The sequence below is a fragment of the Rhynchophorus ferrugineus genome, unplaced genomic scaffold, assembly GCF_030347505.1.
Source record: "Rhynchophorus ferrugineus isolate W39M unplaced genomic scaffold, kcgeb_rfMv2 rfM10, whole genome shotgun sequence".
In the NCBI taxonomy this organism is placed as follows: Eukaryota; Metazoa; Arthropoda; class Insecta; order Coleoptera; family Curculionidae; genus Rhynchophorus; species Rhynchophorus ferrugineus.
Genome location: NW_027472589.1, coordinates 13,045,127 through 13,071,831, shown reverse-complemented (window position 1 = coordinate 13,071,831; position 26,705 = coordinate 13,045,127). Strand labels below are relative to the sequence as shown.

Here is a 26,705-nt window from a genome sequence, read left to right as displayed (position 1 = left end):
CTCCATTCACCGAGCCACATCATTTTACCCTAAAATCTTAAATGTGCTTAGTACAATCTTAATTTACAAATTAACGTATTGCTACTGTTCGGGTTTGTGTGTCACGGTGCATTGTCTTGGTGAAACAGCACTTTCTTTTTCATCAAATGCGGCCGTTTTTCGGCGATTTCGTCCATCAAACGGTTCAATAACGCTAGGTAATAGTCGCTGTTGATGGTCCTTCCTTTTTCAAGGTAGTCAATGAAAATTATTCCATCGGCATCCTAAAATACAGGCGCCATAACCTTGCCAGTCGGCTGTTGCGTTTTCCCACGCTTTGGAGCGGGTTGATCGTCTGCAGTCCACTCGGATGACTGTCGATTGGACTTCGGAGTGAAATGGTGAAGCCATGTTTCATCCATTGTTATATATCGATGCAAAAACTCGGGTTTATTACGCTTGATCATCTCCAAACACTGCTCCGAATCATCAACTCGTCGTTGTTTTTGGTGAAAAGTGAACTCGCGCGGCACCCACTTTGCACAGAACTTTCTCATACCCAAATATTCGTGAATGATATGACGTACACGTTCAGTTGATATTTTTTAAATTAACTATCCTAGTTTAATTAATTAGCCTAGTAGTTTTTTAATCCTAGTAGCGCCATCTATATGTCAGGCCGGAGACTTTTCAATTGATCTGTCAGCTTGGATGATACGCGACTTCGAAATGGTAAGGAAATGCGAAAATCTTCCGAAACAAAAATCCTTGTTTTGACACGGTATCGACTTGTTGCCAGAACAATGGTAAAATATTTTAATTAATATATATTTTAGGAATTTAGGAAAGATATAGTAATAAATTTTAACAATTTACTAATGCACAAAGTTGAAATGGTAATAACGATATAACCCAATAATTTTCTCCTCGGTTATATGTAATGCCTCGCCATTAACGTGCATCGAGCCCATAATTCATCCGAAATAACAAACTCTGGGCGGAGCATTTTCTTTTTCATTAGTCGGCCTTCCGCCGCAAAGGGCTGCATCGAATTTAATTCAATTTCATCGCCTGTTATTATTTATCTCGCTCTTTTAATCAATCCGGCGACGGCGGCGGAAAGAACCTCGATTTTTTCGCAACTATTCCCAATTTTCCGTCGTCTTTTCCCTCGTCACTCCATCCGAATAATAAGGTGCCGTCAGTCAAGGGCGAAAATAAGAAAAGTTCGGTTTTCCCTTCCCGTTCGTCCTTTTTTATTAGTTTCCTAGTTATTCGTATCGCTGAACAAGAACAGGAAAAGATTTTGTTCATTTTTTATTCTAGGTCGGTGCTGGTAGGTCCTCTAAGCCATTTATTTCTATTTTTCTTCAATCTAATCTCGTGTGTTGTTAATTAAATAAATTCCTACTTTTTATACAATTTGCAAAACAATAAAAATATATGCAGTTAATTAGTAATAAAGTAGCATACGAAGATTCTACAATTTTATTTATAGAATTTGTAAAAGCTACTTTCACAGGGTATCGTTTTAGAGGCAAATCTGGGCAATCTGGATGATTGATTAAAAATATCTGTTGAATAGAATATTGGCTTTGGTGTATTGTACTCATTTAATATGCAATAAATGCCATCAAGAATATGTATTATTTCTCATAAGATGAAATAACAATTACGAAGCAAAAACTGGAGAAAAGATGAAAAAGAAAAAAAAAATATATATATATATATAAAAGCGTTAGGCCACTTAAATATTGTTCATGTTCACTCAGTTCAGTATCACTTGTATTGTATCATGTTCTCACAATACTTTTTCCTAGTTATGTAAACCAATTTGTATGTAAAATACTAAAATTAAAATAAAATTTGCCATTTAACTAGTCGTAAATATTATAAAACGTTATTAAATTAAACTTAGTAAAACAACTACTACAAGCTCACGAGCTGATAAGTTCTAATCATCTTCGGTACATTAACAGAGCTGAAATACTTAACATTAAGCACATAAATTATATTTTATACACATGAATATTTGATGAAAAAGTATGGAATTTGTTATTATATATTAATGAAAACAGACTGAAACTAATTTTATCCCAAGAGAAAAGAATACCATTTCTGTAGTACGATTTGTCCTTTGCTTCAAAGTAGGTCTCAGGTTTGACTATTACCTCTTCATTCGACGAAAATTTCTTCCCAGCGGGCAATCTTTTGAGATCTGAGAACAGAAAATAGTCGATGGGGCCAGATCCGGAGAACACGATGGATGAGGAAGCAATTCCAAGCCCAATTCATGGATTTTTGCCATCGTTTTCATTGACTTGTGACACGGTGCATTGTCTTGGTGAAGTAACTTTTTCTTTTTCTTCAAATGCGCCCGTTTTTCGGCGATTTCGTCCTTCAAATGGTCCAATAACACTGTGTAATAGTCACTCTTGATGGTATTCCCTGTTCAAGGTAGTCCATGAAAATTATTCCATGCGCATCCCAAAATACAGACGCCATAACCTTGCCAGCCGACTGCCAGCCGACTGTTGCGTTTTCCAACGCTTTGGAGCGGGTTCATCGTGTGCAGTCCACTCGGATAAATGTCGATTGGATTTGGGTGTAAAATGATGGAGCCATGTTTCATCCATTGTCACATATCGACGCAAAAACTCGGGTTTATTACGCTCGATCATCTTCAAACACCGCTCCGAATTATCAACTCGTCGTTGTTTTTGGTCAAAGGCACCCACTTTGCATAGAGCTTTCTCATACCCAAATATTCGTGAATTATATCATGTACAAGTGAAATTGATATCTTTAGAGTGTTTGCTTTTCATTCAATTTCAATTTACGGTCATTCAAAATCATTTTGTGAATTTTTTAATGTTCTCATCGGTAACAAACTTTTTTGCGCGCCCAATGCGTTAACCGTCTTCGGTGCTTATTTCACCACGTTTAAACTTATACCAATCCTTGATGGTTGATGTCTCTGGGGCAGTGTACAGAAACTCGGCATTAAACCAAGTTCTTGCTTTTACAAAAGCAAACCTAATACCAAAAAAGGTATTTTCTTTTCGTTTTTTAAGACAAAGAACGGACATTTTTTCGTAGGGTCGTGTTATAATACATTACCAATTTTTTTTTCAATAAATATATGTCTAAGGAGAAGAAATTTGTATAAAGTATGTATAAAGCAAATTTATATCTTTTAAGACAGACCTAAGGAACATATATGAAAATACCGGAAACAACTACAGCATATATTATATTTTTACATAAATTAAATTTCCAACAATAACAATAAGTTGGATAGGTGGGATTTAAACTTTCCCAAACTACGAACAGCCATAAAGGGATCACCTTTTCACTAATCAGTGATACAGAATAATACAAAATCGATACGAAGGTATTATAAGGGACCCCGCTCGGTGATAACGAGGAAATAACCACCCCTTTTGCGTCAAGCTAAACCCTAACGAAGTTCCTTTTATCTCGCTGCAAATTAAAAATTAATATTATAGTAAATTCTACGCAGCCACTGTTCTATTATAGTTTCTGAAATAGACTCACTCTTAAACTAATTCGTTAATTATTAATTTGATTAAATCGAGTAATCTAGTCTATTGAAGTAAATATTTATGACATAGATAAGATAAAATACCAAGATAAATATTAAAAGCTTGTTTGTTCTGACTATGAATTTTCCAGGTATCAACCCTGATTATAATTTCTAGCTGCAGATTGAGTAAATTTATTAAAATATAATAGCAGCTTTCTCACTCGGATGAATTACCCCATTTTACAAAATCACAGACTAGGCTTGTGAAATCGCTCAAATACTTAACAACTGTTAATGTACAGAGGAAAAGAAAATTGCCCCCATTGTCTTCATCATTCTTATGAATATTTCACTAACTTTGACAAAGTTCGCAATGGAGAGCAGCTGTTCTGCCTATGGCCAATGTTAGCATCCTATTTTTCAGACCATTTTCTATGATATCTACACATGTATATTTCCTATAGGGAATTCAGTCCACAGACATGTCCAAACCATTTTAATGTACGTTTCTCAATTTGTCCTCAACTGTGCACTGGCACATGTAGCAGGAGAGCAAGTGGCTTGTTTTACTCTCTATTTTATAATATATGGATGTGTCTTCTGTAATTCGTGCATTGCTGTGCACTCAGAAATTATACGATGAAAAATGTTAGAAGCACCAACATTTGTCTTCGTAAATATAGATAACATCAGCAAACGTTCCAATCAAATCAATCAATGACTTATAACAGCATCTTGAACACCATATCTGTTTTTGAAAACTTGTATAATTTCATCAACCAATGTGTTGAAAAAAGATGGAGAGACATGTCCTTGACGAACAACTTACTAATTGCCTAAGTAAACAAGCCTTTGTCGTTTCAATGTTCACCTCATTGTTCACTAATATGTGTTCCTAAAAATGAAACATTACTATCACTGGGTATCTAATAGTAGTTAAGGTGAGATATCTGAAAGGTAAAACCTTAGACAAATTCGAAAAATGTTACTTTTAAAAACATAAATAATGACGACATAAATAAAGAGGAAATAAATCATCTATCTTAGGGTTAACGAAATGAAAACGTATAAAATTTAATAGAACTAAGACTTCTTTTCTGTTTATCTCTTGCTGTCTATTACTGCCAAAAATATTAATATATAATAAATAAAGTAACGTTTATATAGTAACGTTCGAAAACTCTTGGTTAATTTCAATTTGGTCTACCAGTTTTGTCTATTAAACATGACAAATTTTGAACTAAATAATATTGTTGAGTTTATGTATTTGTTGACGTAATACAACAACATGGACGTGAGTACGCCCCACCTTTCTTCTGCAATCAATGGAAAATGCGAGTGTGTACGCCATAAAAATATATTTGTAGAAATATTATCATCACACTTGCCTACCATTTCTATTCATGAATATTTCATCAAAATGATGAATTTCTAATGAATGCCAGCTAGCATGTAAAAAATATGTAACCACATACCTTAATATTTGTTAGATGTTAAACATTTTTCTATGAATAAAAAAGAGTCATTGATCCTGATAGTCCTTGTATTAAGAAATTTCGTATGTATTAAGCTACATAGCATCAAAATTATACTCTAGTCGGCTTGGGATGGGATGCTCCTCCTAGTGTGGCGATAGCCGCGGATTCGAATCCTGCTGGGGCATGGTCGTAAATTTATGTTTGTGATTGTTTAAAATTTGTGAATGTTCTAAGCAAGAGTCTAAGTCACGCCAGTAACCAGGCTGGGTAAGACCGGATGTCTTCTGGGATGATTTCTAAAGTTGGCCACTCGCCAGTCGGTAGGCTTAATAATGCTGAGGACCGTGGTTCGGAGCCCACGTTAAACTTTAGACCCAGTCCAGATAAACCCACAGTTGGTAAAAGGAGACTTTAAAATATATTTAAAAAAAAATTACATTCCTTCGATATATAGCTAATATCATCAACAAAACTCTAAATTACTACAAAAATTTATCCTTACAACATGCCATCCAAGTAAACTAATAGTAACCAACACTTTACGAGGTGCTCTAACTCTTATGGACGTAACAGTTCCGCAAGATAAGCATTTCACTAATCAGCGGTAAGAGATAACATAAAATCAATACGACCATATTAGAGGGACCCTATTCGGGAATAATGTGAAACTAATCGCCTCCATCCCGGATTCCAGCAAAGGTACCACGAAATACCCCCATTATCAGGTACACTTTCGTTGGATTAATTAAAATACGTATATAATAGGCGAATTCTTATTATGTACATATATTTACATATTAACTTTAATTTTGCCTTTATTTCATTAAAACGTCTATTAATAGTCTTCAGAATTATTCGTTTAATTGAAATGTTGCGTGTTACTTTCAATATATAATATAGTTGTCGGATTTTTCTCGCAGATTGCGTTTGTCTTATTAGCAGGAACGCGAATGCTGAAAGCATGTATGTTTTGAAGTTAGAAATGTTTGAAGATCGAATTATTTTGATTCCGCTATGGATGGTAAAGCTATTAGTTCGCTGCGATATGATGAAAATGTAGCTGGATGGTGCATAGTTCAATGTAGGGAAGTGAATACTCTGTAAATGAAGTGACATTGCATCTAGGAAGAACCGAAAGATTACCGATTTTATCGAATGATTTTGAACGTGTTACGACAAACAAAAATGTGATACTAGTCGATTTGACAATATCGCGGTTCAGTGTTTGAAATTTATGTCAATAAAATCGAGGTGAAATGCATGAAAAATAGATTTTTTTCCCATGTTATTAGAGTATAAAAAATGTAAAAGTGTAATGTATATGTAAAAATATATAAAAAGAAAACAAAAAAAATCAGGAACAAAAATGGTACATAATATTTATTTCAAACGTATCTATAAAAGTCAATTAACATTATTTTATTTTATTTTGTCATGTATCTTATTACTGTGAGATTTTTAATTAAATCGATCGAATCGATGAAAATATGAGCTGAAAAAGAGATGTATGTGCTGGTTTCAAAGAGATTACTCTACAACTTTCTAGGAAATTGATACTTTAATAATGTCCAAACACTACGTATATTTCGGTGAATTTTAAGCTATTTTAGAACTAAGGCTAATATCAGGCAATTAACAGTTAATTAAACTGTCAAATGATAACAAAATCTGATTATTCCATATAAATTTACTAAAATGTTGTCCCGAACATTAATAATAAATTAAAATGACCAAAAAGGAATATCCAAAAGAGTAATAGTTTTGCGGAATATATCGAAGAGAATGATAATAAAAGTTATCTTAGAATAAAGTGTCCTTCGAGAAAACAGGTTGATAGAAACATATGACAGGTTAATTGAAAAGTCCCCGGCATACCATAGTAAAACACATTTTTTTGGCAAAATTAGTTTTTTTTTATTCAACATAACTCCCTTCAAGGGTGACACACTGATTATAGCGACCCTCCAACTTTTTGATACCATTTCTGTAGTACGAAGGATACATACATGCTTCAAAATAGGCCTCAGTTTCGTTGATCACCTCTTCATTCGACGAAAAATTCTTCCCAGTGAGCAATCTTTTAAGATCTGGGAACAAGAAATAGTCGCTGGGGACCAGAGAATCAGGCGAAACCAGTTCGAAGCTCAGTTCATTGATTTTTGCTATCGTTTTCGCTGACTTGTAACACGGTGCATTGTCTTGGTAAAGCAGCACTTTCTTTTTCTTCAAGGGCGGCCATATCGTCCTTCAAACGGTCCAATAAAACTATGTAATAGTCGCTGTTGATGGTCCTACCTTTTTCAAGGTAGTCAACGAAAATAGCCATGCGCATCCCAAAATACAGACGCCATAACCTTGCCAGTCGACTGTTGCGTTTTCCCATGCTTTGTAGCGGGTTCATCGTATGCAATCCACTCGGATGACTGTCGGTTAGACTTCGGAGTGAAATGATGGAGTCGTGTTTCATCCATTGTCACATATCGACGCTAAAACTCGTGTTTATTACACTTCATCATCTTCAAACACTGCTCCGAATCATCAACTCGTCGTTGTTTTTGGTCAAAGGTGAGCTCACGCGGCACCCACTTTGCACAGAGCTTCCTCATACCCAAATATTCGTGAATGAGATGATGTACACGTTCAGTTGATATCTTAAGTGTGTCTGCTATTTTATTCAATTTCAATTTACGGCCACTCAAAATCATTTTGTCGATTTTTTAATGTTTTCGCCTTTCAATTACTAGAATTTCGAATTGATGCGATATGATTTGGTAAACATTATTTTAATAATAATGTTAGAAAATATGCCAATGACGTTATCTAAAAAAGTGTCCTCCAACGTAAATGTAAATCTCAGTTGGAAAAATAACGAAATATGTAGCTACTGCCATACTTAGAAATAATAACATATCCAATTGGTCGCAAAAGACTGATAAAGACGTACATGAGACTAGTTTCAGAAGTGCCCAAAAATATATATTACAAAATAAACCAGTGTTTACACATATATCGCAGTTATCGAAAAACGTGAACAATCAAACACACACCTAAACAGATTTCATTTTATTTACAGTCGAACGCCACCAGGTGGCAGTTACCTGGGCGATGTCAACGTTTCCGCCATATTGGACTCCTTCAGCGTCAGCTACGACAAACGCGTAAGACCCAACTATGGAGGTAAGTGACAAGCTAATAGTCGCCGTCGCTTTCAATGTCATTTTTATTTTCTTTTCGAACCTTTTAACTCTTTTCAATTTGACTGTCTTCGTTCCGAGTGTCTCGTAATTTTCGATCTTGTCGATGGTTGGACGTTTTAAGAAACCAGCTATTACAATCGACTTATTATTAATTAAGCCAGTCTATTAACCCCCATATAGGTTATCAAAAGATATATTTAGTTTATCGGAGTAAGTTTCTCCTAATCCAATACATATCTAAGATAATCTTTTAATTCCAAACAAGTTATAAGAAGTCTCCGTGGGATTATCTTAATTTAGTGGAACTTTAGACATAATAATCTCTTAATTGCATATTAGCTGATTGGCTAGAAGTCTGTTATTAATAATTAGTAAATACTGTAATAATAATATATATTCAATAAATTGTCCGTTTTCTCACTCTTCAACAATCGACCTATGCAGTTTCTTAAAACGTTCTGATCATAGATAAAGTATCCAGTGACACGCAAAAACGTTGATCCAATATTGAAGCACATTCTCATAGATAAGGGCTTTATGGATTATATATTATTTAATCAATGTTTTTGTAAACCACTGGGTATGCGTCGTCGGGCTCGTATGTGCAAAATATAATCAACCAATGAGCCACTGAGAATATTATTAATCAACTATAATAAAGGTTATAAAGATACAAGTTTAATAAAGAGTCGTAGAACAGCCCCCAAGGAAAAGTAGGATAAATAAAACCACAGATATTACTAAAAGTCAACGTTTAAAATAAAGAATGCGAATATAAATTTAAGGTGGTATTTTTGAGTATTAACAGTACTAGGATAACTATTATAAAACAGTCATCAAACATTCAAGAACAGTAAAAACATTTTTGCGTTACAATTCCACAATACGTATCGCATTTTATGTACTTCTTTTTTAGAAGTTAACACCTTATTACTAAAATATTTGGTATAACTAACTATAAATGAGTGCTCGTGTCACATCTCTCATATTCTATTACCATAAACACACTTTTAAAAAAATAACGAATGAAACAGACAAAAAAAGTTACAAATCGAAAAATAAAACCTCCATAATAATAAATAAAATATTTTCTGGAGTATGAATCCTCTTTATCGCCTGAACCTACTATCTTAGTTGTTAACGTATACTTTCTTAGCCTCATCAACTATCTCTCTAAATTTCAAATATTTTCTGCATTTATAATTATATCCCTCTATAACTTATCGAATTATTTCAAGTTCATTTAACTTTCGTTTCTTTCCTGGACATAACTATCACAGAAAAAGATTAATAGTATTACTATAAAAAGCTTTAACATAATTTTAATCTTTTTTTACTACTCTACTTTTAACATAATTAACATAACATTTGCACATTTTATTGATTCTTATTTTATATTTTTTAAAACTATATTCTTACGTGCTATCATAAGTGTTTCTCTATACCTCTAATAATTTTTCTAATCAGAGCTAAGTCGCCGTATAACACTAATATCCGAAATAATATAATTTTGAGCTAATTATAACTTTGATATGAAATAATTATTTTCTCTTCTATTTAATAGAAATCATATAAAATTAATTATAGTTATTAAAATTACGGTTACCTAATATAATAACGCATGTTTCAAAAATTAACCATAGCCAGGAACTTCAGCACTAATTAAAATCTAACGCATTTCAGAATAAACTTCATGTTAACCTTATCAAATGCAATATCTTCATAGAGAATACAGGGCAACCTATTGGATAATAATTTTATAATGACAAACAACAGCCGGCTATAAATAACATCTCCACTGAATGGCTATTATGATCGAATTCTGACGTTACAATCGATATTTTCATTCTACACGTGTTCGCCAAAGTGGTTTTTAGCATAATATTATTTGGACTAGTATTTAATGCTAATGCCTTTTTATAAATTAATTTTACTGCAAAAATCTGGGATTATTGTTCTTAAAAACATTGTCAATTGGGGTAGCTACTTTCTCTCATACTTCTAGTTATCATCGTCAATCTGTAGCCGGCCAAACAATATCTAGTTCTCAATATACTACTGTTATTGCCGCAAAAGTTCTGAAAATCAGTAAATCTGGCCACAGTTGGCGATCGACCGCAGCTGTTCTGACATCGGACAATCTTAGTCTTCTCTTGTTCAGATGGCTTTCTATAATCTTCATCTTGTCTTCTCGCAACTGCTCGCTACGTCTTCCAACCGAAAAATTAGATTTCGGCCCAGAGAGCTGTGACTCGTTCACTTTTCATTCGACAGACATGCCCAAACCATTGTGCCTGTAATTATCACATTTTAAACGAATGCAAGCAAAACACGAAAGATTTGCATCAAGCGTTGCTTTTGAAAGACCTCAAGCTTATAGATGTCAGGCTTTAACAGTGTTCAAGTCACGGCGCCATACAGAGCGATTAGCAATAAAAAAGGTTCAAAACCAGAGGATATTTGTCCTAATCGTAATATTTCTTCTCTCCCACAATCACCATCCCAGAAAAGCAAGAACTTTTTCCAGTAATATTTGGCTTCAATATTGGAGAAACGTATGAGTTGGTTCATACGAGTATGAGTTGAGTTGGTTGGTGGTTGATGATAGTAAGTAACAAGTCTAGTTTTTATATATAAACTCATTATTTTTGACAAATCTATAGTAAATATATCAGTTCCTTGTTGACATACGAACAAGCATTTTTTATTGCTTGGAGTTACTCCAAGATATAAACACTGGTTCTGTTTATACTTTTATTGGTTGTTTTATTTAATCCGATCAAAATGCCATTCTAACTATTTTTTACAAGTTACACTGGTTTTGTAAAACAATTTTTTATAGTTTATAAGAGATAAGACAAAGAAAGAATGTATATTAACTAGACATTACTTTTGATGAGAAAAAATATTATTCAAACCAAAAACTAATAGCTTAATAAAACTCATAAAAACTCTGCACCATGGAAATTAACAATTATTACCTGACAAACTGAATTTACGTGCAGTCGTACAAGCACCGATGATTCGAAAGACATTTACTTTGATAAAAATTGGCGATGGTGTGAGAAAATATGATAAAGTGTACAAAGTATGAGAGCAGCTCGGTAAGTCAATGACTTTTTAAATTTGCCGCGCAGTAACCTTCACTGCATCGCTACTGCTCTCAGTTACCATATATTAAGTCAGTCTATTTAGTCAGTTAGTTCGTGTTCAACAGTAAGTGACAGCAGAAAAGCACAAAAATGGAAAAAAGTTATTCTCGTGTGCTGATTAATCATAGTTTTTTTCCGCAAAACAAACCACCGAAACCCAAGAAAGGCTCAATAAATACCATAAGGACTCTACAACATCAATTTCACTAGTGTTCACTAGAAGTGGTTTTCCGTTGTTGTTGTACCATGACAAATGACGCAAAATATACGTGAGGGTAAAACGATCACCAGCAAATATTATTCAGAGCTTTTAGACAAATTAAATTTTTGAAGAATAATGTGTTATATCAAGACAGTATAAACCATAAATTGACCTCATGGCCATAAACCATAAATTTCTTCACGAATTTCTAACCCATCAATAGGTTCTCCACAGATATCGCCCTACAAATACTTCCTGTTTTCATATTTGAAAACGGCTGAATGGTAAGAGATTTTAGCTGAATAGATAAATCATCACTGAATGGAAAATCTATGATTAGAAAAAAATAAAACAACAGTAAAATCGCTCTATTAAATATATTGTGACCTAACCAACTACCTTCGTCCTTTTAAAACCATTAGATAAAGCTCTACAGCATAACGAAAACCATAAAAACATTATCAAAACAACATAAAAATATGAGAATTGTATTAAGATATTTGAACGAACTAAGATATATAATAGAACAGAAAATGAGTACAGTAGAACCCAGGAGTTCTTCAGTTGATATGTGACAATGGATGGAACATGGATCCACTATATAACAGGGAACTCGAATGAAAAAAATCCAACAGACTAATCATCCTTGGCAGTAAAAAGCATCAAAAACTAAATGAAAAATTGGAACGAATCAAATGGGAGTCATGCAGTGTAATGAAACAGACCCGGGACTTATCGAGCAATGTGTTGTGCATCAAAAAAAGCGCAAATGTCCACATACATACAGAGCGTAACATATCCGCCGAGCATGGGAATTTAAATGGTTGCCAGTTAATCAAGGGCCAAACTTCGACCGTAGGCTAAAGTTTAATGTATCGAACGATAATTTCGCATTGAAATCGGCCCTTTGTCTCTGTCTATAAATAGCGTCCGTATGAATGGTCGCCGGTTATAATCAAATTCGTTACCGACGATCGATATTTTTGAATTAAATGGACACCCCCGTACCATATACATCGTCGCCGTGTCTTTTGTTAACGTTTTTAATCATCAACTATAAAAAAATCTTTTATAGAGTTTTCGGTCGTATTGTGCGAAATAATGCTTCATTTACTCTACGGGAATTGTTTATTTTACGCCGTTGTTTCTATTCTAGATGTTGACACGGCAGTATAAAAAACCGTTCGGTCATTTTGCGCGAACTCTGTCGGTTATTACAAATAATTATGTTATCAGGTGCTTGCATGTATTCTGATATGGTAAGGGGGTAAAGGGTTTTATAGTTATTAATTGAATTATGGCTTTTATTCTGATGAGCAAATACAACAATTTCAGAGGTGAAAACTAGCAAATTTCATAGTTACTGAACAAAACGAATACATAATTTGAGCTATGATATATAAGTTATGAAATGGCAAAGGATTTTAAGACTGTGTCTAGACGTCTCACTCATCACCACCATTCAATCACACAAGCAACCTGCCTCGTCTTCGAATAATTGTAGTCGGGTCCGTTAACACTCGTATGATATAACATATTCTTGCTAAAGAAACAACTACAGTGATGTATTTGGATGGATAAAAATACTATCAACTATCGCTTCTATCGTCATCCGCCAGTTTATACATAAATTTCCACAGTATTCTTCTGCGGAATGATTTTCCAAGTATTGGTAACTCCAGATTCCACTCTAATCTACGGCTAAGAATCTGAGCTACTACAATCCACCTTTGGTGACCGTTCACTCTGAACTGCAAGCTTCTGACTAAATTCCAGTAGACTATGTTAGTTACAGCAACTTCAGTCAGTATTTGCTGACCTTACACCCTGTACAGTAAAAGAATTCGCGGACTAGGGCTATTATTCAAAGCTTGAATATAGCCTAATTGGGTCCTTTCAGTGATAATGAGACTCCAGTTAACTGAATGAGTTCAAAAGAGAATAAACCTATGATCTTTGCGGAGTCCTACAGACTGAGCCAGTTATAAAATGTGAGTGTTTTAAACACAAAAATAATTTACTTGAAAGACTATTTCATCCAACGAAAGAAAAGGTAATTTGTTGAACGGCCATACAAAAGCACACGATTCAAATATATTTGAACATAAATCAAACTACTAATATCTAGACCAATCTTCACCATTCAATCACATGATCCACGAATAGTCAGACCCGTTTACAGTAATATCATACAGCATAGCGATACCGCATCCAAAGAATCATCTTGATTGTTAACCAGCCAATCATCAGACTGGGTAATGACCCAATCATTAGAAAGTGAATTTTCGCACTTTCTCAGCATTTCAAAACCGAGAGCCAGACATTCCATGCTGCAAAGATCTCAACAAGTAAAAACGAACATGTCTTATGAGTACGCTGGTTGCCGCAGAAATTCCCATTGCAGCTGCAACAATACATCAGTATTCACAACCCTTGCCTTGGTCGAGCGTTACTGTGTAAGAGAATGACTTATATGACTACGTCTGTTATTCATTTGTTGGTATTCTTTGTGACAATACAATCAATATGTTCAACTGACATATGTAGACATGCCTACCACCATGTTTTGGTGTAAATATGCATGGATTTCCCAAACTAACCGACTTGTTGCGCTTGGGATTATCGTAGTATAACCACTCTTCATCGCCATCTACAGAAAACCCTTTTTGTTTTAACACAAAACAGTTTATTTATCGACTAGTAAAATGTATGAAAGATATTTGAGAGTATGAGCTTGGTTTTCATTCATTAAGCCTTGAAATACCTTGAACCTCCAGATAGTTCTTTGTCATTGACACCGGAAATGTAACTGTTAAATTGATGACACTAAAACAGAAATAACTAAAAATGGGATATTTTGGAGTAGCATTATCCTAGGTTTCTAAAAGTATTTGATGGACTTCAGTAGCAGATTTCAGCAAAACAAACAACAAAAGTAATGGATACACTCAATAACTCGATAATTCCAAAAGACAAACTATTATATATAGAAATGTTAATACCATCAGATTCAATAGTTAGGTTAAGCTAATTAACATGTTGTTACGGACATGTACCTGTTACGATCTGAAGGACCATCCTTCCTGTATCAGAACAAATAGCGATAACAACAATCTGAATTGGTCTTTGTAAATAGTATGGTATTCCCCAAGAAGCAAAAGGTTTCTTACAGAAATATGGAATTCGTAAAACTAAATGAGAAAACACCAAAATCACGCCCTCAATCAAGGACTCAAGGATAGAGCTGGACCTATAAAAACCCCGACACAGATACTCGACGGTCTCTGCTTTCTCCGGGCTCCCTCGAATGCATCGTCAACCGTAAATTGTTAATCAGTCAAATAAATCATAAATAATCCCGTAATTTTCTATCACTTCACCAGGTGCCCGTCCTTAATTCTCATATGTATGTTTATGGTGAATACAGAAGGCTACTCTCCTTTAACAAAATGAATATCAGAATATTTGGCTAATGTCTTAAGACCTAACCATAAATAGCAGTTCTAATTCCAGCTAATACATTAAACTGGAGTAACAAGATATACTTTTAGATTAATATTTCAAATTATATGATGAACAATATGTTTATTTTTAAAACATTCCTATTTATACGATAACACCGAAATATATTACAACATGGTCTTAATTCAGTGGTAAATTCTAAGGTTCGCAGTAAATCTCCAGCAGCCGACTTGGTGGCGCAGTAGATGGGACGGTCGTAAATTTATGTTTCTGATTGTTTTCAATTTGTGAATGTTCCAGGCAAGAGTGTGTCCCAGTCACGCCAGTAACCAGGCTGGGTAAGACCGGATGTCTTCTGGGATGATTTCTAAAGTTGGTCACTCGCCAGTCGGTAGACTTAATGCTGATGACCGTGGTTCGGAGCCCACATTAAACTTTAGGCTCAGTCCAGATAAACCCATAGTTGGTAAAAGGAGACTTTATATATATAAAAAAAATCTCCAGTAAAAAATACTTCTAATCTCGCATATTCAGTTTTTTATGCGATTTGCCATACTCTTTTAACTTCACCAACAAAATCAAAATATTGAAGATATTTTTAGCATGTTTTCTATAACATTGTGCATTTACAGCTTTACATATACTTTCTATATTAATAAATTATATTGTCTTAATAATATTCGACATATAAATACCCTGTCTACTAAGGCAACATATACTTGAAAGTTTTCTCAGACTTATAGAGGTACAATCTCAGTTCAGTCAATTTCCGATACACTAAGATATCCTGTTGCGTATATCCATATGCAAATATAGTCATATTAAGTTACGTTCCATTGTAAAATGATTTGTTTGTGAGTCAGTTTACTATAGCTCCTAAGAAAATACACCAACAAAAATAGCTTCTTTCTGAAGATGTCTGAATTGGTAGGGTTTTGAAGATGTTATTGTATATTTTTATAGACGAATAATATTCGACCTATAAATACCCTGTCTACTAAGGCAACATATACTTGAAAGTTTTCTCAGACTTATAGAGGTACAATCTCAGTTCAGTCAATTTCCGATACACTAAGATATCCTGTTGCGTATATCCATATGCAAATATAGTCATATTAAGTTACGTTCCATTGTAAAATGATGTGTTTGTGAGTCAGTTTACTATAGCTCCTAAGAAAACACACCAACAAAAATAGCTCCTTTCTGAAGATGTCTGAATTGGTAGGGATTTGGAGATATTATTGTATATTTTTATAGACGAATAATATTCGACCTATAAATACCCTGTCTACTAAGGCAACATATACTTGAAAGTTTTCTCAGACTTATAGAGGTACAATCTCAGTTCAGTCAATTTCCGATACACTAAGATATCCTGTTGCGTATATCCATATGCAAATATAGTCATATTAAGTTACGTTCCATTGTAAAATGATGTGTTTGTGAGTCAGTTTACTATAGCTCCTAAGAAAACACACCAACAAAAATAGCTCCTTTCTGAAGATGTCTGAATTGGTAGGGATTTGGAGATATTATTGTATATTTTTATAGACGAATAATATTCGACCTATAAATACCCTGTCTACTAAGGCAACATATACTTGAAAGTTTTCTCAGACTTATAGAGGTACAATCTCCGTTCAGTCAATTTCCGATACACTAAGATATCCTGTTGCGTATATCCATATGCAAATATAGTCATATTAAGTTACGTTCCATTGTAAAATGATTTGTTTGTGAGTCAGTTTACTTAGCTCCTAAGAAAATACACCAACAAAAATAGCTTCTTTCTGAAAATGTCTGAATTGGTACGTTTTTGAAGATATTATTGTATATTTTTATAGACGTTATCATATTATTAAAATAGAGTGCATCGTAATTAGAATCTTATAATCAGCAAAAATGTTGTACAAATGTTGTACGTAATGCGAAATGTTCTCGAAATAAATGTTTCTAGGGTTAACACTCTAGAAATGCTCAATAGTTAGTTTTACTAATACTCGTTCTTAATTAAGAACTTATTAGGAATTAAAAATACAAGATTCTTGCCTGCCTGTAAAATACAAACAACTCCAAATATATTCAAGTGGAAATACAATACATCAAGGTTTAATAAAATATGTTTTAGAAGATTATCAATCTGATAAAAAATTATGTATAATTCCATGAAATCCAACAGTAATATTACTGTTACATAATTTATAATAATAATAATATTCTATTAGTATTCATTGATACTGTACTTGTTAGCAATATTAACTTGGAACTTGGAAATATATAAGGGAAAAATAAGATAAATTAATTAATAGTTCGATGGGCGTGATCCTAGTACTGTTAATGTTCAGAGCTACCACTCTGCAAGGAGTCTGACTGATTAAAATCCGACATAAAAAGATCTCTTTTTTTAAAGAAAGCACGTATAATACCGTCACCCAAACTAAACGACCATCAAGTCATCCGACCGCAACAAGAAAACTACCGAACCCTACCCCCTGCCCCTCCACACACACACCCCCCTAACAAAATACCCTTCGGCTCTCCTCCAACCGCGAAACCTTAAATAAATATCGCCATAATCTCCTAACCAGCGCGCCGAGCCACTCCAAAAATAGGCCCGATATCTCACTTTCGGTCCTAACGGCTCTATCCGTGACGTCATCGTTTCGGTCAACGCGTCACCCCCCACCCCCCACCACGGTCGGAAACGGACGACGCGACCCGATCGAGCGGCACATACGAGCCCGGCGATCGCCGGGCTACGGCTGACGATGGGTGGGGCTAAATCGATGCCGTACGGTTGCCAGGACGACCAGGAAAGAATGGGATCAAAGCGGCCGTGCCGAGGAGATGCTGGGCATCTCTGCGCGAGCTCGCCCCCCTCGCCGCAACCCCTCAAAGTTTCGTCCACCAGAGATTTTTACGTATTCCTGGGGAACGGCTCCCTTTTTTGTTTGTCGAAAAAGAGGAGGAAGACGTCGACGGCGAAGAAGAAGAAGAACAGAATGCGATATCCAGTTTTTGTGTTTTGCGTCTTTCTTCTGTTTAATTTTTTCGTTTGTTTTAGAAAGGGCGGCTATGGCGAAGGCACCACCGACCGATTTTTTGCCACTTTAATGCATTTTTTTAGAGACCTTATATATTATTTACGTCTGAATAACAACAATAAACCGACGATAAACAGTTTATGTTGGAATCCAAAAATTCTTTTCTTCATATTTGATTAGCATTGTATCAAGAAAACCGTAGAGAACAAGCCATATATATTCAGTCCGCTAAACGCTACTATGAATGATCCTAAAAATAACACTCCTCAAGATGGGTCAATAGTTATGTATGTCCAAAAAGAATTAACAAAAATTACATGAGTTTCATAAAAATTATACTTAATATTTATTCACCAAACACATCTAAAACTTGCTGAATATACTGTATGTAACGTTATTTAAAAAAGATTTTTTAAAGCAGTTAACAAATCAATTAACTTAATAGTAATAATTATCAGAACATGTTGTATCTTATAAAAATTCTTGGCATGATGTCAAAGAGAGTATCTTTAAACGCACTCTCTATTAAAACGATATTCTAATTAAAAAATGTGAAAGACGATAAAATTCCAAAAATCAATATTGAAATAGACAAAATTTAAATGATATATTGTAGAGTAGAATTATTCCTAATAAGTGTGCTTCAAAATCAACAAAAACATCTATTTAAGTCACAAAAATCATCCATAAAATGATTGTAAACATGTAAAATTGTATAAGATATGATAAATCTAATGATGATGGAAATCGTACAATATCAGTAAATTTATAAGTTATGTTTATCTCTTTGTCCAAATTGTATTGTAATTTTAACGAATAGAAATACTCGAAGTTTTTATAAAAATATTTTCTAGATTTAGTTTCTTTTTATTTGCTAAAATTTTGTATACTAACATAACTAAAAATCTAGCATTCCTTATTGAGATATTTTCATTATTATGCCAGTCCCTTTTAACCAAAAGAATGTTAGATATCTTAATGTTTTTTGAAAACGAGTTGAAATAAGTAACAGTTTTCAAATATGTATTATAGAATTGTTCAGTATACACGGATTTTCAATATTGTTAACTTTTGTTGATTGATTTGAAAGCATCTGCTTCCGAAGACTTCGAATGGAACACTTAGAAACTCAATTTTCTTTCATTCGGTTAATACTGGTGATTTTGATGTCAATGACAAAGATTGAGATGTAAAAAAAGTTCGAAGACCATCCATAGCACGACTTATTGGAAGAAAACCCAACCCAAACTCCCAAATAACTTTCAGGCGGATAAACAGTTGAGGAATCAAATATTTCCAGACGTTTCACATGCGATGTAAAGATCGAAAAGGAACAATTCATTGAAAATGTCATTTTGAACTCTCTCAACATCACGTACTAATTGCTTGCCAGGCAAAGAAGTATTATCTGTGGTGTTTAGTGAAGTCTTGGGATGGTTCAGGATCCATGTTTCGAACGCTTACCAACTAACATCGTTCTTTCAACGCGGTATCGCCCTGTTATCATAAAGATGTAGTAAAAAAATAGTAATCAGTTGTATAAAACGATGCAGAGTATTTTGATTAAATGCCTTTTTTTCCAGTACAAAAAAGTTCTCTAGAAAGCAACTCAATGCATTCAAAAAATAATAATTCTACATCAAATCCATAAATAATATTACGATAATTATTATGCATTTATTCAGAAGTAATACTGGTAATCCTAGATTGAAGTGTTGAGGCGTTTTAACAATCAACCTAGCTAACCATATCACTAAATATTAATTAAATTTTGCAGCACTGTATATATTTTACGCACTAATACGTTAGTATAATTGGATTCAATGAATAATTTGTGAACAGTTGCATTTGTAGAAACGAAGAATTATGATTGATGAATAAAAATGCTAATGGTTCTGATAAATACAATTTACAGTTAAATTTGAAGACATTTAAAGACGTATTTTAACAACCATAAAAAAATTTAAAATCATCAAATATATTTAGTATAATAGTAATTATTATTCCTTATTCCTCTTAATATTCTTCAAAATATTTTGTTTTATTCTGATGTATGGAATGGAAACCAATAATTCTGATAAGCATCTTGCTACAACTGTGTTTATTGATGCAAAATTATATCAATACCTGAGTATATAAGAATGTTGTTTATATCAATATATTTTCGTCATTTAGTAAATATATTATTATAGAAAAATGTTTAGTATTTTTATTATGTTATATATTATACTTCGGTAAGTAATACTTTTCTCATTTTTTTAACGACCTCCTAAAAATGGTTCTGATAAATACAATTTACTGTTAAATTTGAAGACATTTAAAGACGTATTTTAACAACCATAAAAAAATTTAAAATCATCAAATATATTTAGTATAATAGTAATTATTATTCCTTATTCCTCTTAATATTGTTCAAAATATTTTGTTTTATTCTGATGTATGGAATGGAAACTAATAATTCTGATAAGCATCTTGCTACAACTGTGTTTATTGATGCAAAATTATATCAATACCTGAGTATATAAGAATGTTGTTTATATCAATATATTTTCGTCATTTAGTAAATATATTATTATAGAAAAATGTTTAGTATTTTTATTATGTTATATATTATACTTCGGTAAGTAAAACTTTTCTCATTTTTTTAACGACCTCCTAAAAATGGTTCTGAAAAATACAATTTACTGTAAACCACAATATACTTAACATGGTATACAGACATATCTCAACAATTGACCCATCCTGTATCTGCTTCCAAACAATTACGCAAACCATATGGTTAGTATTAGATATTTTGTAGTCGTTTTTCCTCGTAGCACCAAAACACCACCAATCTCATCACGCCAGAAACAACGTATACATATATATTAAAAGGAGAAACTGGAGCACAGGCACCGGCGAGAATTTTCACAAAGCTTGACGTGTTTTTATGACAATTTCAAACGATACGACACGCCGAGGATCCGCTCTTCTCTCACGGCTGTCGATCCTCATCGAAAAAAATCGTATTATTTGAAACTGTTTCCTTTCTCTCTGCAAGGCACTCATTCCCGCCGCTCGCCGAAAACCGTCTCACGTTCGACTGTCGACCTAGATCGAGAAAAATATAAATTTTGTTGTCACGGTACGCACATAGGAACTGTTTACAGAAATTTGCCAGCGACAGCAACGAAACCCTTTCAAGCCATGCGGTTTAATGGGGACGCGAAAAAATACTAATGTTTTTTCTTTCTCCTCGAACACAAAAGGCGACTCTTTGATTACGAAAAACCACAGTACAGAATGCTTTTTCTATATTATAGCCTCGCCAGAACCTTGAAAGTATGCCCCGAATGTGATGCGAATAATTAGAGAAAGTTTATTAAGACTAGCTTTTTTAGCAAATTCATCAACATTTCACCATATTTTTTTAAAATCATCCATTTATAATTTCATAAAGCTCTAAAGAGATTCTTACAACTACTTGTATATACTAACATATTCCAACCAGAAATTGAAAATAATACGGACATACATAATATAAGGCAGTATATACCATAGTTATTATAAATTTAACATTTTCACAACATTGGAAATAAGTATGTAAACTGGCTTTGTACTATAGGGAAACAACCTGCTAATAATAAAATTATATTAAACACATAGAATATGAATTTCATTAATTTTTGAATACATAGTATCTAAAATATATTAACATAATATTTTTGAAAAAATATATTTTATTTCAAATTTGTGGTACTCAAATTTTAATTAAAGATAAATATTGGATTTCATTCGGCAATTAAATTAAGTAATAAATAAAACGATAATCTAGCTAAAATAATGATTATTGTAACTGTTAATTACACTGCACAATAATATTGACATATAGCGAACAACAGAATTATAATAAGTAATGTTTTCACTCTAAAAGATATTCCCAATAAAAAATATCAGGCCATTGAATCCAAAAAGAATCTTGAAAGAAAGAAGTCTTGAAAGAATTATATTGGTGTAGACTTGATTTCCGAAATTCTGCTCAGTTCTATTTGAAAATAGTATACCTTAATTACCCATAACCCAATTTTGTTTATTTTAAAGTATCTTCAAAAAATAGATTTTAGGATACGGAAGACTTTTTCCATTGATTTTCATTTTCTAACTGAAACTATAAGACCGAGAATTTAAAAACAAGAAGAACTTAAATTAAAAAAAAGAAATAACCAGAAAACTATCTGATGATGAAATGTATATTTTTATGGGCAAAATAAGGCAATAACAGTATCCAAATGGTGAATTTGTAAGATTTCTCCAAATTACAGAATTATTACAGCCCCCCTCTATATTGATACCAAAATAATTCTGAAAATTAACCTTTAGAATAGGCGTAAAATTTCATTTCTGTTCAGGAAAGATTATTTTAAACTAAATTTACATATTTGTAACTGTATTGACTGAAAATTCTGTATTTAAAAGAAAAAAATTATGTCTACGCTGAGAAAATAACTAAACAGACCATTTGATTATTGTTGGCAAAGTATTTTTGGGTTTATAGAGTTTCAAACAATTTCATTGTTATGCAGTGCTAATAAGTAAGGAAAACCATTAAATATTGTGAGAATTTAGTAAATTTTGATAAAACATCATCATTATTTATCATAATTATTATGACACTTTCTACATTATGTATTTTTTAAACATAGTAACCAAATGTTTACGACTTGAATTTAGGTAAAAAAAATTACTAAAAATACGCACTAGTTACTGAACTCTTGCTATTTTTCAAAATATTTTCCTTTACTATGGTGTATGGAATAAAGATTAATGATTCTGATAAGCGTCTTGCGAAAACTGTATACATAAGTGCGCTTATTGATGCAAAATTATCGATATTAACTTCAGACAAATATACTAACATTCTAGATAAACGTTTAGTATTTTTATGATGTTATAAGTTAAACTTCGGAAGTAATATTTTTGTATCTTTCCCGATTTTTTTAATCACATATCACACACCCTCCTAAGAAAATTATTCAAATGTTTAACATGCTTTTTATAATCCTTAATAGGAAACTTACCATTAAATTATTAACCGAAATTATATTTGAAAATTATATCAACAAAAACACATTTGAACGAATCAAATTAAATCAAAACGGTTGTATCAAATTTATTGCCTGAATATTACAGTGGTTTTTGTTGCTATTAATTCCATTTTAAATTATTAACGGAGTAATTATTGAACAGGTAGTAGAATTAAATTAAGTTATATAGTAAGAAAATCGTTTTCCTACTCCGTAACGAATCCATCCAACCGATTCGCCGTATTGAATATTTGAAATATGGAAATGTTTCAGGGGCACCGGTGGTGGTTGGAGTCACCATGTACGTGTTGAGTATAAGCTCTCTCAACGAGGTTAAAATGGTACATATAGTCATTAATCTACATTTAGTTACATCAATCAGCAAGCACGAGTTCCACCACTGTCCTAGTTGTTATTCACGTGCTAGAGGCTCACTAAAAAACATGCGTTTGGCGGTCTGGACAATTTCTGAAGTAAAAGGGTGACTTTCTCACGATCCTCAAACTGTACCCAGACGAATAGAGAACGGATAAGCGACGATCAAATAGCGAAAAGAATTTTTGGCGTTGTTCATTTTTTTTCCCTCGCGGTTCTCTTAGAGAGAGAGAGAGACACGCGCGCACTCGCTCACTCACTCCCCCCGCCCCTCACCGCCTCTATAATATCTTTTCTAGCGACAGGGGCTTATCAGTTACGTGGGCATTTTGTACTTTTGCAGGCCCCCCCGTTGATGTGGGCGTCACCATGTACGTTCTCTCGATCAGCTCTCTTTCCGAAGTGCAAATGGTACTTATCATGGCGAATTGAAAACATTAGACTTACTTCGATCACATAACACATCATCATCCCATCGACACGACCGCTCCAATCCACCCGGTCCTCCACCGGACTCCCCAAACCTGCCCTCCCCCACCTCGGAAGATGCACATAGCGTGTGATTCTTACTCGATTGTTTATCTCGTTTTCCTGCAACGACGTGTGTGATGTGTTATGTCGAGTCGAATGTGTTTTGTTCTTGTTTTGGTTTTTTTTAGTGTTTTTGTTTTTTCGGTACGCTCTATCGTCTCCCCATTTTTCCAGTCTTTTGGGCCTCGGGCCCGAAGGGCTGGCAGTTGGACAGGCCCGGGAACAACATTTTTGATTTGGTTTTCACGTTAGAGAGCACGCCAAGAAAAGTGCGATCGGTCTGTTTTGATACAAAGAGAGGTACACCCAGAGATATTTTTCCGATTTTGGTTTACACGATTTGCGTTTAACTATGTCATGATATATTTTGCTACTCAGTTTTAAGTAAATTGAATGTGTAATTTAACATGACAGACTATATTCATAGGCTGCAATTGAGGATTGTGCAAGCTTAATTCAGCTACAACGGTTCTACGGCATAGCCATACATTAAAATGGTTCCACCGAAGAAAACATGATGTAAAAATATGGTTCACATTATTATACTCGATTGACGCTCTCATATCACAATGCTCTTTACTTCTTAAGCATCTATAATCATAAACATGAACTGCAAATAAAAGTTTCGTACATCAATAAAAGAAATATTTACTGAAAAGGATTAAAATCTTGTCAATATAAAAATAATTAAATTCATTTGAAATATAACATATATAACTAATTAACTTTGTATGTAAATTATAGAAAAACAGAGACTGTGAATTAATTTTGAAGGATTTCTCTGATAATCTCGTTAGACTTAGGGTAATTAAAACAAGTAACAATTCGAACGAATAATGTCTGATGACGAGGGTGATCTCTATGGACTTCGAAATCTGTAGCTGATGTTTGATGTTGTCGAACTTATATTCCTCCATAATACCATATTGAATTTAAGTTTCGAATTCCCCTTCTTAGATGTATTTCAGTCCACCAGGTTCCTCTTTCCGAGCTGTATAGAAACCATCGCTTCTAAAACGTCAAAACCAATCTATTTCCAACAATAAATAATATCCGAACCAACATAAATAGAATGTTTAAGGGATCGATAACTTTCACCAACGATTTACTTTACAGTATCTAGCTTCCCATAGCTGAATTATGTATTCTTAGAAAAGCAATAGTTCACATTCCTAGTATTTGATATGCAATATTAATGTAGTCTACAGTATATCCAACAAAATAGCCAATGAACGTCTAACGTTTCACGTCACGTTTCTAACGTTTGCCAACTTAATAACTTCTAATTAATATCACTAGGGTTTCGAAGAATTTTATAGATATTTGATAACAGGGTCGGCCAGCACGTTTACAGGTTGATTCGGTTACATGTTCCAATGCATCGGGCAGTACTCCAACTCGTTTTAACTAGGATAAAATGAGAAGGAAAAGCTTGATTCGAGTTTAAAACAAATACATTTTTACAAACTGCATTTGGCAGTATATTCGCCGTTATCTATGACGTGCATTGGTCATTTTATGGGAAGGATTATAAGCTATATACGTATATTTTTAAGAATATTAATAAAAAAAATTACTATAAATATAATACTCTGATTTGAATGCTTGCGAAAATATTAAAAATTCCTCAGAATTAATTCACATTCTAGTATATAATAAAAAATGTCTTAAAACTGTCTTTATATACCAATTTTGAAAAACATTAATAGGAAACGGACTATAATAATATCTGACATTCCGATTTATAAGTGTAGTGTCGAAGGAACCACGAAATCTAGCACAAAATTGTATAAACTTCCAAAAAAAATCTTAAACATCAAACCGAATAATAAGAACTTACATAATTCCAATTAATATAGATGTTGATAGAGTGCTAACTATTGATTTTAATACCCAAAACATGATTCCAAAGTAGAAATAACTATTAAGAAAAAACAAGAATGAAAATGATTCAAAAATGTAATGATGAGATTAATAGCACTAAATAATCAATTTTATAACAAATATCATTTAAATTAAGATACGTTAAGGCTATTTAAAAGGTACCAACCATATTTTTACATCACAAGTAAGAGGAACAACCAACAAGCAACAAAACAATTGTGTCATCGAGTACAACAGTCAAATCACAGCCATTTTTGCGGTTTTCCAGGACCTCCAGTTGATGTCGGAGTCACCATGTACGTTCTCTCGATCAGCTCAGTATCAGAAGTCCAAATGGTACATAATTTTTTTCCTCTACTATGTCCAACACAGCCACCAATGGATTTTGATAGCGACTTGCTCGCGCGCATCCACCAATTCATCATCATCATTTATCCACCACCAGAACAACCTGATATATCATCGGTCGACGATAAGTCCATTGGTGGCGTCGCGACCGGACCGGCGAGATACACGCCCGGTCCGGTCCGGTATAAATAAGGCATATTGTTATTGTATATTCAAGCAGATATATCGGTGTTTTTTCTTTTGAGTATATTGAAGTAATTATACGTAATCAGCATCATTTAATTGTACGTGTGTTTTGGTTTTTATTTTTCAGTTTTTGTGTTTTATTTTACTTTTGTTTATTGACAAACTGAAATATACATCCGGGCTCGACGCACCGGACTAACATGAATGTTTGTGAAATGCGAATGAAGTTTTCAGTCGAATTTTCGAGTGTACACCAA

General features: G+C 33.4%; 1 protein-coding gene across 8 annotated transcripts in view; it reads left to right on the top strand.

Annotated features, from left to right (window-relative positions):
- Rdl (Resistant to dieldrin) overlaps window positions 1-26,705 on the top strand; it is a 139,405-nt gene that overhangs the window by 47,122 nt on the left and 65,578 nt on the right. For 4 of the 8 annotated variants that reach the window (XM_076416572.1, XM_076416567.1, XM_076416573.1 and 1 more), the window contains exons 3-4: window positions 8,078-8,181; window positions 26,183-26,250. In XM_076416572.1, coding sequence (XP_076272687.1) covers window positions 8,078-8,181; window positions 26,183-26,250 — 172 coding nt within the window. Of the gene's footprint in view, window positions 1-8,077; window positions 8,182-23,397; window positions 23,466-23,842; window positions 23,911-26,182; window positions 26,251-26,705 lie in introns of all 8 variants that reach the window. The other 4 variants (XM_076416571.1, XM_076416566.1, XM_076416569.1 and 1 more) reach the window with 2 other exon arrangements.